This window comes from Antedon bifida, chromosome 11 (genome assembly GCF_963402885.1).
Source record: "Antedon bifida chromosome 11, ecAntBifi1.1, whole genome shotgun sequence".
Lineage (NCBI taxonomy): Eukaryota > Metazoa > Echinodermata > Crinoidea > Comatulida > Antedonidae > Antedon > Antedon bifida.
The window spans coordinates 13,868,008-13,884,773 of record NC_136236.1 but is presented as its reverse complement, the minus strand read 5'-3'; the positions used below and the strand labels follow the sequence as shown (position 1 = coordinate 13,884,773).

The window sequence follows — 16,766 nt, the reverse complement described above, 5'->3', positions numbered from 1 at the left end:
TCCTCTGCTTTCCATATGTTTCTGTTAGTTTACTTATTGATAGAACGTTGTTTATTTTTGTCTGCTTTGTTTTATACGGAGAGCAATAAATATTACAATTACTGATATTCCAAATTATAAACATCCTATGTATTGAGAGTGATGATTATAATAGGCTAATGCACTATGAACATAGTTAACTTTGTAAATACATTCACCTTTGTCAATGTTCATGTTGTACAGGCTATCATTGTGGAGAGAATATATCTCACATGTTTATATTTGTGAAACATTATTGCTTGATGTTTCTTGTGAAGACATTAGAAATTAATTGTTAATGGCAACGTAAATAAGAATGATGATGGGAGTTTAGCGTGACTATGTTTACATCCTGATATAAATGTTAGTTAAGCACCTCCACAAATTTTTAGTAAATAATTTTCTTATTCTTCAATTTCCGTACACATATTTTAGCGTCCATGTTAAATCTATATTACGTTTGCGCAAAATCATCTAACTTGTTCTGGTGATAAGTTATGAATCTAGTTATTTCTATGCTTTTTTTATGTATAATTTATATACTTAATTTATATACGTTAATGCACAAAGCGCCATGAGCTCCTCATGGGTGGAGGATACCGGCGCTATATAAGTTTCATTTATTATTATTATTTATTTATTTACTTTTTCTATTTTATCTTTTCAGAAATTAGTAGATGCTGCAGAAAGAGCAAATTTTGATCAGGAATATAATGATTCTTTAGAGGTAAGTGAACTGCTACGATCATCACAAATGAGAGATAGTTTCATGTTGTATGAATGCTGAGAGCTAAATTACATTATGATGATCAGGAAATTCCATGTTATTGAAGTTCCAAGAGCGGGTATGCATCAAAACCATCATTTCATGCTTTTAGAGGTCAATATTCTGTCTGATTTCATTGAGATGCCAAAGGCATATTGCATTTATTGAAATCCCTTTTGTCTGTTATTTAAACACCGGGAGCGTTCCATAGATCTTGATTCCATGTTAATACAGCAAATGCTTCGCTTTCCATGTTAACAAAATTCAATGTTATTAAAAACGTTGCTGTGAGCATTTCATGTTTAAACTGAAAGGTTAATATTCCTCTTATTAAAAAGGCCACCAACTGTAAGTTATTAAAAGCCTGCTGCTGCTGCCATTTGAAGCTGATCAATCGATGGTTAGCATTTTTTTATAACTTTCCATAAAAGCCACTTATGGCATGTCATTAACTTGAAAAATTTAAATAATGCATAGAAAATGATGGACATTTTATTATGCTGGTTAGTTTTGAATTGCAAAGCAATTGATCAAATTAAATCCCAAATATCCAACAATTGTTTTGGTGTATCTCCTGTAAATAGTGATTTCTACAGGTTGTTTTTCTAACAATTGAAAATGCTGTAAGTTATACTTATAATCATGGTTGCTGTTACTGCCTATTTTCTCCCCATTTATATCATATCTCTATGAATTCATAAGCTTACAATGGGTTATCACAGAATAAACCCAATTTTTCGTGTTCACTATCGGTTAAATTTTATGCTAAATTCAGACACACTGTAGATCACATTGAAATATTATGTTTTTCATTTTCGCATTAATTTACACTTTATACCAATGTTACCATCAGAGAGCAAAAAAAACCCCAATTTTTGGACTACCATCATCGCTTTGCCTATGGTCTTTAGTTTGGCCTTTCAGGAAAGTTATATGAGGAGCCTACAAATATTTAACTACCATCATCGCTTTGCTGATGGTCTTTAGTTTGAAACAGGCCTTTCAGAAAAAAATGAGGTTTGTTAAGTCTTGTCTACGCTATCAAATGAACTGTTTGAATATTCATGAAGATCATGCAAATATTTAACTACCATCATCGCTTTGCGGATGGTCTTTAGTTTGAAACAGGCCTTTCAGGAAAAAATGAGGTTTGTTAAGTCTTGTCTACACTATCAAAAAATGTGATGTGCCCATATATGGACATAATGATGTCATATCACTATCATATTTGGGAATGGCACTACCATATTTGGGCACATCTCACTTTTGTTGTCAAACTAGTTTTATAGTGTAGACAATAAAGCTTTACTGATGAATTGTCATTCTTTGCTATAACCATCAATGAACTGTTTGAATATTCATGAGAAGCCTGCAAATATTTAAATGTTTGATGCATTCTTGATCCACGTTGTTATATTTGGCCAGTCTTTTGTTGGATGTGTACAAAACTGGTCATCATCAGATATTGATTTGGTTGAATTAATCGCTGGATTAGTTGATGTTTGAGCACTGAGCACGTATTGCAAATATTGACCATTCACTATTCTGTTGGAGAAATGTTTTGTGTTGGTCAGGTTGTTTATGTGATGGACAAACATGGCCTGCTGGTCGACCCACTCAGAAATGCGTTTCCTCACTTTCACACTTTGAATAGTATGAATTTAAATCATTTACTTCTGTTTAAACAGTTTCTGCAGTACTTCAATAATTGCATATTACTGCAGATGTAATATTCTTTAACCTGATTTGCTCAAGCATTCTTCTACATTAACAATTGGCATCATTAAATTTAAATACATGTTCGGTATAAATATGTACCATATATATTACACTGATGATGGAAACTCCTTTCAGAAGTATGATTGACTGCAGAGATGAAATTAATCAACATGAGATTTAAAAAGGGTTTTGGTTTTATCATTTTTATTCATTATATATCTATATTACAAATAAAGTAATTTATTGGTTGCCAGACATCATCAAGATAAAGCTGGTCTCCTTATATCATAAGTGTCTTTTATATCAATTTATTTACATTTTTGCTGTGTAAATAATTATTGGTGTTCTCTCTTTTACAGTATGAATATTTTAATGCACTACTAATAAACGATAAGGATAATAATGGAGACTATTTACCATTGGGAGGAGAATTCATCTTGACACCGGATGACCATTTTAATGGAATTGAAGTTAATCTTACACACAGTACAGTACAAGTACCAACTAATGTATATAACATGGGTAAGTACAAAGTACATACTCACTCCGGCGTCGTCTGACACACATTACGCATTTCAAAATGTGCTCCTTTTCTTGATTATTCTTCTTTTTCACATATTTTTTCCTGCAAAATGTCCACCTTAAAAATATCTGAGTTATTATGTAAAGGTTCACACCGCAATTATGTTAAGATGGTTCACACTACAAATTGTTTGTTTAATTTGTATGTTTTACTTTACGCCTTTCTTAAAAGTACAATTTTGTAAATGTTTATTCCTTTAAATCGTTACGTTGGCTTTAAGTTGGTTCTATGATAAAATCAAAAGAGCTTTCTCTTGTTATTTTAATTAATAAATAAACATATTTTTGTGTGATGATGTGATGGAAAAATGTTTAGACTTATTCCTCCCATGATGACGATGAGCTTTAGCTGGAGAATTGCTTCTCTTCCAAATGTCAATCAAGTAAATTGCTTGGAAGTACAGTACTTGATATTAACTCTATTGTTATTTAATAGTTGTGTTAATTAATAGGTGAACCATAGCTAATGTAGATCATTGAACAACGTGTTACATTTCTCTAAAGTTGAAGACCTTGTAATGAAATATGTCGGTTTTTGTTATGTTGTAATGCAGTATCTCTGCATTCACGAGCCGTCAGCCATGATGGAGATCGAATGAATGCAGTATCTCTATGGTTATATTGACAGTGTTCAAAATGTACAATAAAAAATTTAACATAAATTTTATTTTGTTAATCATGTAAATGAAGGGGAATTACCAAATGTTTGTGTCGTACGGCTGTTAGTAAACAGCGCTCATTCGACATGGGCTGGGTTCTTTCATAGAGATATTTTTTTTAAATGCACAAAAGCCATGTGTATTACTAGCCCTCCAATCCTTATCCAAGAAGACTTGCTCTACCAAACGAACCATAGTCGAGGAGAGTCTTGATCGGTGTATGAATAATGGTTTGCAGCGTCCCTGTGTTACTGTTCAGCAACTCAAATCAACTGTTATATATTTATGCTAAATAATTTTTACCTTAAATATTTTATTTTAGGTACTGAAGTATTAAATCATATTAAATTCACTGACGAATTAGATTCCACTTTTGAAGCAAACTACCTTGCAGATCCAACGTTAACGTGGCAGTATTTTGGTAGTAAAACTGGATTCTTCAGGAACTTTCCAGGTAAATGTAATGAGGATAGCCCTGGGAATACCCTATGATGAAATGGTATGACCCAAATAAGTTGTGGCATTTTCCCCTCTTGCTATACAGCATTTGACATACAGTGTAATGTATAATTTTGTAAAACTGGATTTTTTAGGAATTTTCCAGGTAAATTTAACAATGATTGCCCTGGGAATACCCTATGATGAAATGGTATGACCCAAATAAGTTGTGCCATTTTCCCCTCTTGCTATACAGCATTTGACATACAGTGTAATGTATAATTTTGTAAAACTGGATATTTTAGGAATTTTCCAGGTAAATTTAACAATGATTGCCCTGGGAATACCCTATTATGAAATGGTATGACCTGAAAAAGTTGTGGCATTTTGACATACAGTGTAATGTATTATTTTGTAAATTAGCAAAATCAACATAGTATCTCTAGTATCCTAATATCTTATTTCCATTCTTCCATTCTAATCAATGCAAATGCTGAACTCCAAATTGTCTTTTCTGTCGATTAGCATTATTATTGAATTTGGTATTGATTGTGTTCTAATTATATAAGATAGAAAGAAAGAAACAAAAAAACTTATTTATATGTTGATTGACAAAAGCATTAGTTCTATTGAATCTACATATTTTTGTTTCACCTTTGTAGGATATTTAAATGGCAACATTTTGTATTGTTTTTATTTGACTTTCTCAAATAACTGATGAATGAAATTGAACATAATATATTGTTTGACAGACTTATTTTTGCAGAAAAATCATAAATAAATGCTTTATATATTCTTTAAAATAACAAATAAGATCGACGTTTCGGAACCATCATGGAACCATTCTCATTTAAAAATTCAAAATTGTCTTGATTGAATTATTATAGTATTAGCGCACATTTTAAAATTCTATTAAATTGAGACATTTCTTAATACGCCATTATTTTTTGTTGAAGGTATAAAGTGGGATTTAGGCGAAGCTGATTTTGATGAATATGATTGCCGAAAACGACCATGGTAAGTTTGTACAAATATGGTAGTGATATGCCCAAATATGGTAGTGATATGCCCAAATATGGTAGTGATATGACATCATATATGTACATACAAATTAAATAAAGCACACTTAAAATTATTTTAAAATATGCAAACTGTGTACATGCCTTTCTAACTTGTCTTTCTGATGAAAGTTATATTCCTTGAGGAAGAAATTGACATTGTCTTCTCACCAAGGATTATAAATGGGATCATTAATGCCAATATGCACATTACTATTGAAATATTATGCAGTTTGATTTCCATAAGAAGCGTATATTTCAAAGGCTTGTAACAGGAGTAATTAGAAGAATTGCTGTTAGTTAGCATATTATATAACTGTCGATAATGTTAATAAACTTGATCTACATAGGTATATATCGGCCGCAACGTCACCCAAAGACATTGTGATTTTGATCGATAAAAGCGGCAGCATGCTTGGAATTCTACTGGAAATTGCAAAGCACACAGCACGTACCATCATTGATACTCTAGGCGATGACGATTTCTTCAATGTGTTAGCTGTAAGTTAACGTGTCATTGTCTTCTATTAATAATATGACTTGGTTAGAATTCCCCTTTCTCTCTCCCTCTCTCTCTTCTTTTTTAACATATACAGTTAAACTCCTATCAAGGGGCCACATTTGGGACACAACATTTCCTTAAATTCGGGTGTACTCAGGTTGTCTACCTTGGTTGCGAGACTTCATGGCCTATGCCCGCTTGCCCTCTTTCATCATCTTCTTTGTATACATACGGGCTGAACTTTAGTTGGTGAGCAGACCAGTTTATTCTAATCAGCCCAGAATTAAACGTGTTGACTGACTTGGTATTTATGATTTCATTTCGGACCATGTTTCCAATCTCACTCTCACTGGTTGTCTTTAGTGTTAAAACATATATTTTCCCTGCATTCGTTTTTAATGGAAAGTGTCCCTTAATTCGGGTTTCCCATGAATACAGGTGTCCCAAAGTCTATTGACAGTACCAAACTCGTTTCTTGAATGGATCATTCTACTCATGAGAATTACCATAAAGTTGGAACTTATAAGAAGGGCATATACTATAATGGCTAGTTACAAGATTTTCTTCTAGAGCATAGATCTTTATATGTTTTCTTTTAGTTTAATGACACAACAAGTTATACTGAGCCGTGTTTTGAAAATGAAGGAATGTTGGTACAAGCAAATGCAGACAACAGAAAGGTAACTTTCTTATTATTTTGCTTTTTTTTCATAATTTAAAGAGCACTGTTTCTCTAAATAAAGGGATTTGTTGCGTATTGTTTAAGATGTTTTTACTTGTTTTTCCTAACAGATACTCAAGGATAGTCTTGATAATTTAAAAGCTGGTGGACTGGCTGAATTTGGAAATGGATTAAAGGATGCATTTGAACTGTTAGACAAGGTATTGCATTTTATTTAAATAATATTAATAATAATAATATTGAGAATGTAATTAAATTCTGAATAAAGTGAAGTCATTGTGATTCTATACCTCAAACTTTATTGGTTTATCTTCGGGAATAACAATAATAACATGATTTGGAATGGCAATATGTTGTTGATCGATTAAAAAAAAAATATTACACATTAGATTGTAAGTTTCATATTATTTATAATTAGCAACTTTTTCGCAATTTTTAACTTGATAGCTGCATAGTGTCACATGGTGAGAATTGAAAAGTCTGTATAAGTTTGCCACCCATATTTTGCCCAATAATATCAGTTTCCAAGAAATTAATATTTTCAGAATTTCTTAATTTAAATAAAAAATGTTTATACAATGATTGTTTGAATTGCATTTGATTTAGTACAAAGAAACGACCATTGAAAGCGAGTGTAACCAAGCTATCATAGTGATCACAGATGGTGCTAGTAAAAGACATGAAGAGATATTTGAACAATATAATGAGGATGAGAGAGTTCGTGTGTTCACGTATCTTATGGGACGTGAAGTTGGAGGCGCTGAAGCAATCAAGTGGATGGCGTGTAATAACAGAGGTAAATACGTGATTTGATTGTTGAAGCGAACACGCAATTCATAGCCATAAAATCGGCACAGGATCAAAGCACTCCTCGACTATGATTCTTGTGGTAGAACAAAGACTTAAGGGCTTAAACTGGAGTCCAGTGTACAAATCAGTATCGTGTGCACTTGGGTTACCCCCGTTGTACTGGTCCATCTCGGCTCCTGTTAAGCTTACAGACGAATGTGGGCAAATCTCAGATGTATAATAATATATCTATGTGGAGCAATTTGAATTTATCCAAATATTTTCCTAAAATGCTTCAGATTTTATTACAGTCCCTATGAAAATTGCAACAAATAAATCCCTGGCATATTCTTGCATTTTTATGTGGATATTATATTGAACATATTGAATTAAATCAAATTCAGTTAATATGTATGCAAAATCTCAAATTACTTATTACTGTTATTGTTGCCAATTTTCAATAATAATATTTTTTTTATTTTGTCTAGGGTATTATACGCAAATAGCCACTATTGCTGATGTAGACGAGAATGTCTCGGTGAGTTCTAATGAATGTATTTAATATTTCATATCCAGGTACCGTTTGTTTACATGAAACTTGCATCACAACCAGTGTTTTTTGTTAATTTGTTATCTTTCAAAACAAATATATGCTTCAGTTATAGATTTACATGTGGTCACAGAAAGTGATAAAGATAGAATGAGGGACCTGGGAAAACCAAAAGAGAGAGAGTGAGAATGACATGGCATTTGATAAGGCTTTGTCTACTCTATAAAACTAGTTTGACAAAAAAAGTTTGATGTGTCCAAATAATAGTAGTGATACGCCCAAATATGGTAGTGATATGACATCATCATGTCCATATGGGGCCATCATATTTTTTTGTCATAAAGTTTGATAGTGTAGACAGACCTTAAGTAATCGGAAAAATGTGATAGACCTTTGTTTAAAACCTTTCTATGGCATATTGCTTGCATACCTATGCAAGGTGATTTATTCTCATTGCTTCATCCTTTGAATGAGATGTAAAGCTGTTGGTTAACATGTGTACCATGATAAAAAACTATTTGGAAGGAGTATGGGAATGTTGGCAGGTTTACTGATGGTGGAAGCCGCAGGCCATTATTAAAATATTTCTAATAATTCTACTCTGATAATAATTGTTATATTGTGTTCTTTGTAGAAATACATTCACGTTCTTAGTCGGCCAATGGTAATTCAGCAAATATACAACACCATTTGGACGAATGTATATATGGATGATGCAGCAAGTGATGAGGTAGATCTTTAAATTGTGATCTCACTCCAATTAATGACCCCTCCAATTAATGACCCCAATTAAGGACACTTTCAATTTAAGACTCCCAATTTATAACACTCTCCTGAGAACTTACTTCTTTAATAAAACTGATAGAGATACTATAATTGTGCAAAACATGAACAGAACATGACTCATACAAGATTTGTACCCAGGACTATGAATTTCGAAGACAAGTTTCTCTCTTCTAAACGTTATCCTTGAAGTTATCATATTATATAGAATAGGAAATTCTTTCACAACCATTGCATCGTATTCACCAATTGTTCAATATTTAATTTGTCACATGTCTAGCCACCAGGGTATTGATGCATTAAAAGAAATCCAGTCTATATGCTAATGAATTCAACAATATTACTACAGCTCTAAATGCTTGATTTATATTGTGATTTTATTATTTTGAAATAAGGGCTTAGCTTTGATGACAACTGTTGCCCAGCCTGTGTTTGACAAGAAGAACGATACAGTAAGTATTTCTTTGTTTCTCTGTATACACATCAATTTATCAACAAATACAAAACATTTGTTGTTTTAACACATCTACAATATCAAATTTTATGGGACAAAAAAATGTGATGTGCCCATATATGGACACGATGACATCATATCACTAGCATATTTGGGCACATCACACTTTATTTGTCAAATGATAGTGTAGAGAGAGCTTAAGATATGGAAATAGTAGTATAATTTCAAAATGAACATGTTGTCATTTTGTTTCAGGCGGAGAAAGGTATTCTGCTGGGGGTTGTTGGTGTAGATGTACCGATTTTGGAAATTCTCAAATTAACACCAGTGTACAAGGTAATATTTTCTATTAAAAATTTAAATTTTATTTTACCATGGAGGTCCAGATTGACTCAAGGTTTTTCTTCCTTTTGTTCACACACAAAAATACACAATTTTAACAAAGTTCACTATTCGTGATAATAGCCTCTAAGTACATTATTACTCCGGTCATTTTTTTAATCAAACACGTATAGAAACCCATATTGTGTATTGACCTTACCAGGTACCCATTTATACACGTGGGTGGAGATAACGTAAGTAAAGTGTACAAGCAATATGCGACGAGTGTTCAGTAGTCCAAAACACTGTGCAACACGCCCTCACATGTAAATGAGTGTAGAGTTGTAGATGAATGAATGTCAGCACCAAGATTGTTCTATTTTAGATTTGTTTGTTCTAAATATTCGATATTCAGTCTTGGGTAAAGTCAGAGCAGCATCTATGTGTATTGTTACAACATTTGAAACTTACACACATACGGACACATTCATGTCATTATCCGTGGACAAAGTAGTTACTAAAACATTCTCTTCATTACACTGTAGCTCGGTGCTCGCGGTTACCCGTTTGCTATCACCAACAATGGTTATATTTTATTCCATCCTGACCTACGACCTAAATGGGGAGATGAAATCAAACCGAACTACAATAGTGTAGACTTAGCAGAGGTTGAGTTATCTGATGCCAATGACACGGTAGGAGTTTGTCTTCTTTATTAAAATAATCACCAAATATTATTTTGTTATTGTTTTTCAGATCTAAGGCACATGTTTTATTTAATTTACTTGTTTTAAAATGTTGACACAAATTCTATGACTCATAACACATAAGTCTTTCCAAAGACACAAAAGCTCAATGGGGAGCATAACATTTGAACCAGAAACTCACAAGCAAGAGGCTGAAACACTTCCAGATGATTTGAAGACCACTAATTTGAAACGTCCTGTATTTTTTTTATATTCAGTGTTACACAGTCAACTCTCCCAAATATCTGACAAATTCTGGTGTTCCAAATGTGCTTTTAATGTTAAAGATTTTTGGGACCTTTTGGAACTTAAGAAAAGTCCTGTTTTGGGAGAATTTTCGGAGAGCTGGGTATTGGGAGAGTTGGCAATTATAGTGTGAAATGATGTCATCTGATTGGATCAGATATTGTTTAAATAATCAGCACGATGAGAGCTGATTGGTTCAATGATATCAATCTGTTGTGTTCATTTTTGTTTGCACTCTATTTCTCCAATCATTAGGTTCTACAAGAATACGTGGCAGACTATAATATGGAGGTGATAATAACTAGCATTTCAATAACGCCATTGCTTATATATTCTCCATATTTCTATCAAATCTCACTTTTTAATACTTAATATATCCATGTGTATTCTTGTGTATCAAATTGTTTGTTTTGTTCTATTTAAATGTAAATCAAGAATTTTTCTATTGAATATTTAAAAGAATTAACGCTCTCTTTATTCCCGAATAAAACTTGTTGTCACTGATTTCGGCAAACTGCTATGCACATAATGCACGTACAATATTATCAAAAGATAGTATTTGTACATGCATGTAGACGTTCTTATCATCGGGTTCACTGATGATATAAGTGTTAACCATTTTCTAATTCAATTCATTTACTAAAAAATTAATAGATATTGTAAAAATTCTTGGTTTTTAAATGTTTGTATCTATTCAGCTCAAAACAGTATATATGTTCAAGTTTGAACTTTAGATATTTTAAAGTTTTAGGTTGAGGTTGGAAAAAGAATGGTTGCATGGCTCAAGTTTCTTCTTTGTAAAAGAATTTATCTTTAAAAAAAACTTAACATTTAGTGTTTATAAACTTATCAGAAGGGTTTTTGGTTTTCATCAAATTATTTTATTTTTGCATGAACTATTAAATGGCTGAGTTATTGTAGCTAATATCATTGATATCAAGATAGGTTGTGCATGTGAGATGCCAATTGCATTATATTACTCAGGCTGCAAATGTGTCTATAAGTTTCATTATCATGCTTTTCAGCACCTGTGTTTAGTTTCAAGGTTTTACATAAATGTGAGATCTTGAGTTTCTTCAAAATCACAACATTTTGTTCATTTTTGTTTTCTTGCAGTTTTTAGGATTTAATTTATTTTTCTTTCTTTGTGTTAAATCACTTGTTTAGGATTCGTGCTACAAAAAAACATTTTTTTTTGTATGAAACTATAGTACTATGATTATTCTCATTTCATTTCTCATTTAAATTATATTTATTAATTCTTTTCATTCCTTTTGAATATGTATACTTTATTATTACACAAAGCATTTTTATTCATTTCATTTATATTGACTACTTTCATCCTCATAATTTGCAATGTGAATTTGCGCATGGCATGATACATAGCTTACTACATATTAAATATTGATTTAATGTGATATTATAAGATGAAATAACAAGTTTGGTTAGCATTATTGAAAACAGAATGTTCAGGATGATTTGTTAAGTCCAGACTGACTCGTAGATAACAACCTTTATTTTGATCTTTTTCATGTATACAAACTCCAAAATGTTATTATTCAAACTTTTAGAAAATAAATTCTGGCTAGTTAAATTAAAACATGAAAATACATCACATCTGGTTGTTTGCAGAATTATTCCTGATTTTAATCAAAACAAAGTATGTTTGTTTGTGTTATTAAGACAATATTGTGATTATATAGACATAAACATATGGTATACTAATATATCATAATATTGTTGTACAGAGTATTCATAACATATGGTACAGCAGCCTATGAAGTAAACAGTATTATTTCATCCTAATTATCTCCTCTTTTCAAAGCAATTGTTTGGTTAGTGTTTAGAAAAGACTGGAGAAATGAATTAATTATTTCATAATGTATTTTAGAAAATAGTCAGCTGTATGTCTTCAATACCCTTAGGTTGCTAGCGTTGCCATGAACTATATGCTATGCCCAATGTGGCGCTTTATCTAGCAATACTTTGCACTCTTGTGGTGTTTCAAAGTAGCACCAATGTTTGTACTCACAACCATAAGTTGCGCTTTATGTAACACTAAAAAGATTGTACTTGCGCTCCCATGTGGCGCTTTATGTATCACTACAATGATAATATTGCACTCCCATGTGGCGCTTTAGGCAGCACTAAAAAATATACTATTGCACTCCCATGTGGCGCTTTAGGCAGCACTAAAAAATATACTATTGCACTCCCATGTGGCGCTTTAGGCAGCACTAAAAATGATAATATGCACTCCCATGTGGCACTTTTGGTAGCACTAAAAAAGATACTATTGCACTCCCATGTGGCGGTTTAGGCAGCACAAAAAAAGATACTATTGCACTCCCATGTGACGCTTTAGGCAGCACTAAAAAAATGATAATATTGCACTCTCAAGTGATGCTTTAGGTAGCTCTACAAACTATAATATTGGACTCCCATGTAGCACTTTAAGTTATACTACAAATAATAGTATTGCAACGCTACAAATGATAATATTGTACTCTCTCTGATGTGATTTAGGCAACACTACAATGGTGCTACAGTCTGGCACACTGTGTGCTTTGGCAAGCGCATACTCTGCTTCTAGTAGGCCTACCTACAATGCCATGTGGCATTAGACACAGAACATGGTGCTTCCAGACAAGACAGTCTTGTTTTCCATTCTCATTAGTTTATCATTTAAACAGTATGAAAAGTTTTGCACATATGCATATTTTGAGTAACCGTCTGTTTCCCAAAGGGATAATTATTTTAATAAATTCTATTAGATGTCTAGTGTTGAAGAATTTAGCAGTTCTGTATGGATGACTTTATTTCTTTACATGCAAGTCACACGTTCATGTGAATAGGTTGCTAGAATTTCTATCGTTTGTGATAAGAAATTATTAGTTATCTTGGGAAAAGTTATAATACAATTTTGATTAAATAAAACGATAATGTAATTTGTTTCATGTATGTATTCTGCTATGAATATTAACAATTAATAATCACAAATGACCTTGGGAGTAACATTGTTACTACTGTAAGTTGTTTTGTTTCATAATAATCTAAACTTTCAGTACTTGTAATTAAGCAGTCTGAAAAGTTAATTATTAAAATCAGTACTTATTTCTACTGTATTTATAGAGGGTAATCCTACCGACTGAACATAAATAAATATATAATATAAAATGAATATTTAAGATCATAAGAATGTGTGTGATACAATTCAGCTTCATTCAATGTTCACTTAATAGCATCTCAGTAAGAACAACTATGGTAATGCTGCTGTTGTTATCAATCCTTTGTAACGGCTGTCCTCAAAACAGAACTACCTGAATAATGGGAAATGCATTTCAGAATTCAAACTTTCTGGAAATCTGAACTTTTTGGACCTCCCAATAATGGTTGGTATTCAAAAATTCTTACAAAACGCAGTTGTTAAGTTATGTTTTATTTGTTTTAAAGATGCGAAATGCAATGATTAACACATTGACGGGTGAAACGAAAATAGAATCTGTAATGCATACATCCAATTTGGTAAGTTTTCAACATTTTTTCATGACACCTCCTCTCCCCCAGCTAGGATACTTAAGTGTCGGATGGCACTGCTCCTATATCTGTCTTGAGTAACCCAGCTTTTTTCCAGATGAATTTGACTATACACATCTATTGAGAAAGTAGGCCTACACACCTATTTTGTGACAGTGGCTTCTGCTGCTTTTGTACTTTCCTGATGATGATATACATGATGATGATGATATACATGATGATGTTTATGAAGATGATATACATGATGATGATGTTGATGATGATGATATACATGATAATAATAATGATGATGTTGATATACATGATGATGATGATATACATGATGAAGATGTTGATGATGATGTTGATATACATGATGATGATGATGATATACATGATAATGATAATAATGATGTTGATATACATGATGATGATGATATACATGATAATGATAATGATGATGTTGATATACATGATGATGATGATGATGATATACATGATAATGATAATGATGATGTTGATATACATGATGATGATGATGATGATATACATGATGATATACATGATGAAGATGTTGATGATGATGTTGATATACATGATGATGATGATGATATACATGATAATGATAATAATGATGTTGATATACATGATGATGATGATATACATGATAATGATAATGATGATGTTGATATACATGATGATGATGATGATGATGATGATATACATGATAATGATAATGATGATGTTGATATACATGATGATGATGATGATGATGATATACATGATGATATACATGATGAAGATGTTGATGATGATGTTGATATACATGATGATGATGATATACATGATGATGATATTCTTTGGACTAATAAATAAAAGTTAATATTACTATACAATTGTTTTAACAGACCCGTATATCAGTGAGAAATAATTCCTACTTCTACACCTTTCTTGATGAAACACCTTTTAGGTAAGTACGTCTTATTGACATTAAAAAAGTATACAGAATACCTTCCATCTAAACATTGTATAGAATGTCTTCCATCTAAACATTGTATGGAAAATCTTCCATCTAAACATTTTATGGAAAATCTTCCATCTAAAAATTGTATGGAAAATCTTCCATCTAAACATTATATGGAATATCTTCTATCTAAACATTGTACAGAATATCTTCTATGTAAAATGGTATGAGATTTGTTATATAAAAACTATTTAAATTATGTTACAGTTTTGCCATAGTTCTTGTCGAACCATTTGGTTTTTACATCCTTGAGTCAACTGAAAAGTACTTTGATGATAATCATATACCGGATACAGATAAACTATACAGTGGTAAGCATTTCAACACTTTTTTTTATTAAAGCTTTCGTTCATTTAACAACAACTGTATTGTCTGATGTCACAATGGTCATGTGACTGAGGTGATGAAGTAAAATGCTTGTTATACAGAATATGTATGCAAATTATGTATGCAAATTATGTATGCATATACAGATATACTTTTGTCAAATCTCCCTGGCATAATGATACAACTTACTTTTGCTTCATTAATTTTCTCTAACAAAACTTTAACTTTAAAGTTAACATTTTCCTAAATGATGTCAATAAGACGGGTTCACTTTAGGTTCCTGTCTACTCCCTTAGTTTTTGTTGTATTTTTTGTATGTAATTTTGTTGCAATAAATAATAATAAATATATTATGCATGAGTTCTATAAATAATTATTAATAAGATCTAACTCATTAATTGAAAACAAAATGCTTTATATGTGTTTTATAAGAATTTGACGTTGGACGTGAGAACAATGCCTCGGTGTTACGAGAAGGTGAGACCTTTCAATGGTTTAATCTGATTGGTTGAAATGACCTTTAGTTAATAGATCCTTTTCGCCTGTTTGCATGTGTGGTGTCGAGCACCTTTTTTAATATATACACCACTCCTTTTTGCATTCTCATTTTTACCTAATTAGATTTTCCTTCTTCACCAAACCTACACAAAAGGTTTTTCTGGTTTGCTTGATATAACTTAACTTACACTCCTCCAAAATATATCTCTGTTTGAAACATATTGCATCTTTACCCTCTCCAAAAACCTATATAAAATATTATTTATCTTCATTATAATTGGTTTTCTTATACTAGCATGTAAGTTTGTTTTTACCCTGGTTTGCAGCTCCTTTGATTACTTCTCCCCATATTTGCTTTTGTTTGCATTGGATTTTTAAAGTTCTACTGATCATCCTTTTAATTAGACTAGTTAGTATGTGTTTAACAGACACCGCACCTTTGCAACATGTTATGTGTTCAATTGTCACCGCACCTGTGCATTAGAACATGTTATGTGTTCAATAGACACCACACCTTCATTATAGAACATTTTGTATGCTCAATATTCACATTAGAACTCTAATTTGCATTAGAACATGTTATGTGTTCAATAGACACCACACCTTCATTATAGAACATTTTGTATGCTCAATATTCACATTAGAACTCTAATTTGCATTAGAACATGTTATGTGTTCAATAGACACTGCACCTTCGCATTGTTTTGTTTTAATTGAACACATTTACCATAGGCCGCATACTACACCAAACCTTTCTATTTAAAATCGTTTTTGGCGAGTATGCACTGGTTTTGTACGTGGTTACAGGGTGCACTGGTTTTGATTGGTTCTCTATGTTATCTTGGCTGAGACTGATGGTACTATTCTCAAAAGTTATAGAAGAAAAACGTTATTAATATTATCTATATTTATCTTATAGCAATTGACTGGCGGTTTAATGGAAATGTGACCATTGCTCGATATTGGTAAGCAATCTTGTTTATGATGATAAACAAAGAAAGAATGATTGACAGGCATTGCTCCTCCTACCGGCACTTTAACATATTACAGTATTGGGGTCTACCGCTTGTGACATTCCTCTCTAAAAG

The 16,766-nt window shown here is 31.9% G+C and overlaps 1 protein-coding gene and 1 long non-coding RNA gene across 3 annotated transcripts in view; one reads left to right on the top strand and one right to left on the bottom strand.

The window, feature by feature from the left end:
- Positions 1–16,766, bottom strand: part of LOC144856010 (uncharacterized) — a 207,956-nt gene that overhangs the window by 16,526 nt on the left and 174,664 nt on the right. The gene's annotated exons all lie outside the window — the stretch shown is intronic.
- LOC144855959 (voltage-dependent calcium channel subunit alpha-2/delta-3-like) overlaps positions 1–16,766 on the top strand; it is a 43,012-nt gene that overhangs the window by 17,241 nt on the left and 9,005 nt on the right. Inside the window, exons 4-22 of one of the 2 annotated variants that reach the window (XM_078713926.1) lie at positions 686–745; positions 2,863–3,025; positions 4,067–4,198; positions 5,139–5,199; positions 5,591–5,741; positions 6,342–6,422; positions 6,535–6,624; positions 7,031–7,220; positions 7,702–7,751; positions 8,398–8,493; positions 8,942–8,998; positions 9,256–9,336; positions 9,867–10,016; positions 10,569–10,604; positions 13,767–13,838; positions 14,738–14,799; positions 15,061–15,164; positions 15,613–15,657; positions 16,598–16,643. In XM_078713926.1, coding sequence (XP_078570052.1) covers positions 686–745; positions 2,863–3,025; positions 4,067–4,198; positions 5,139–5,199; positions 5,591–5,741; positions 6,342–6,422; positions 6,535–6,624; positions 7,031–7,220; positions 7,702–7,751; positions 8,398–8,493; positions 8,942–8,998; positions 9,256–9,336; positions 9,867–10,016; positions 10,569–10,604; positions 13,767–13,838; positions 14,738–14,799; positions 15,061–15,164; positions 15,613–15,657; positions 16,598–16,643 — 1,727 coding nt within the window. The remainder of the gene's footprint in view (positions 1–685; positions 746–2,862; positions 3,026–4,066; positions 4,199–5,138; positions 5,200–5,590; positions 5,742–6,341; positions 6,423–6,534; positions 6,625–7,030; positions 7,221–7,701; positions 7,752–8,397; positions 8,494–8,941; positions 8,999–9,255; positions 9,337–9,866; positions 10,017–10,568; positions 10,605–13,766; positions 13,839–14,737; positions 14,800–15,060; positions 15,165–15,612; positions 15,658–16,597; positions 16,644–16,766) is intronic. The other variant, XM_078713927.1, reaches the window with a different exon arrangement.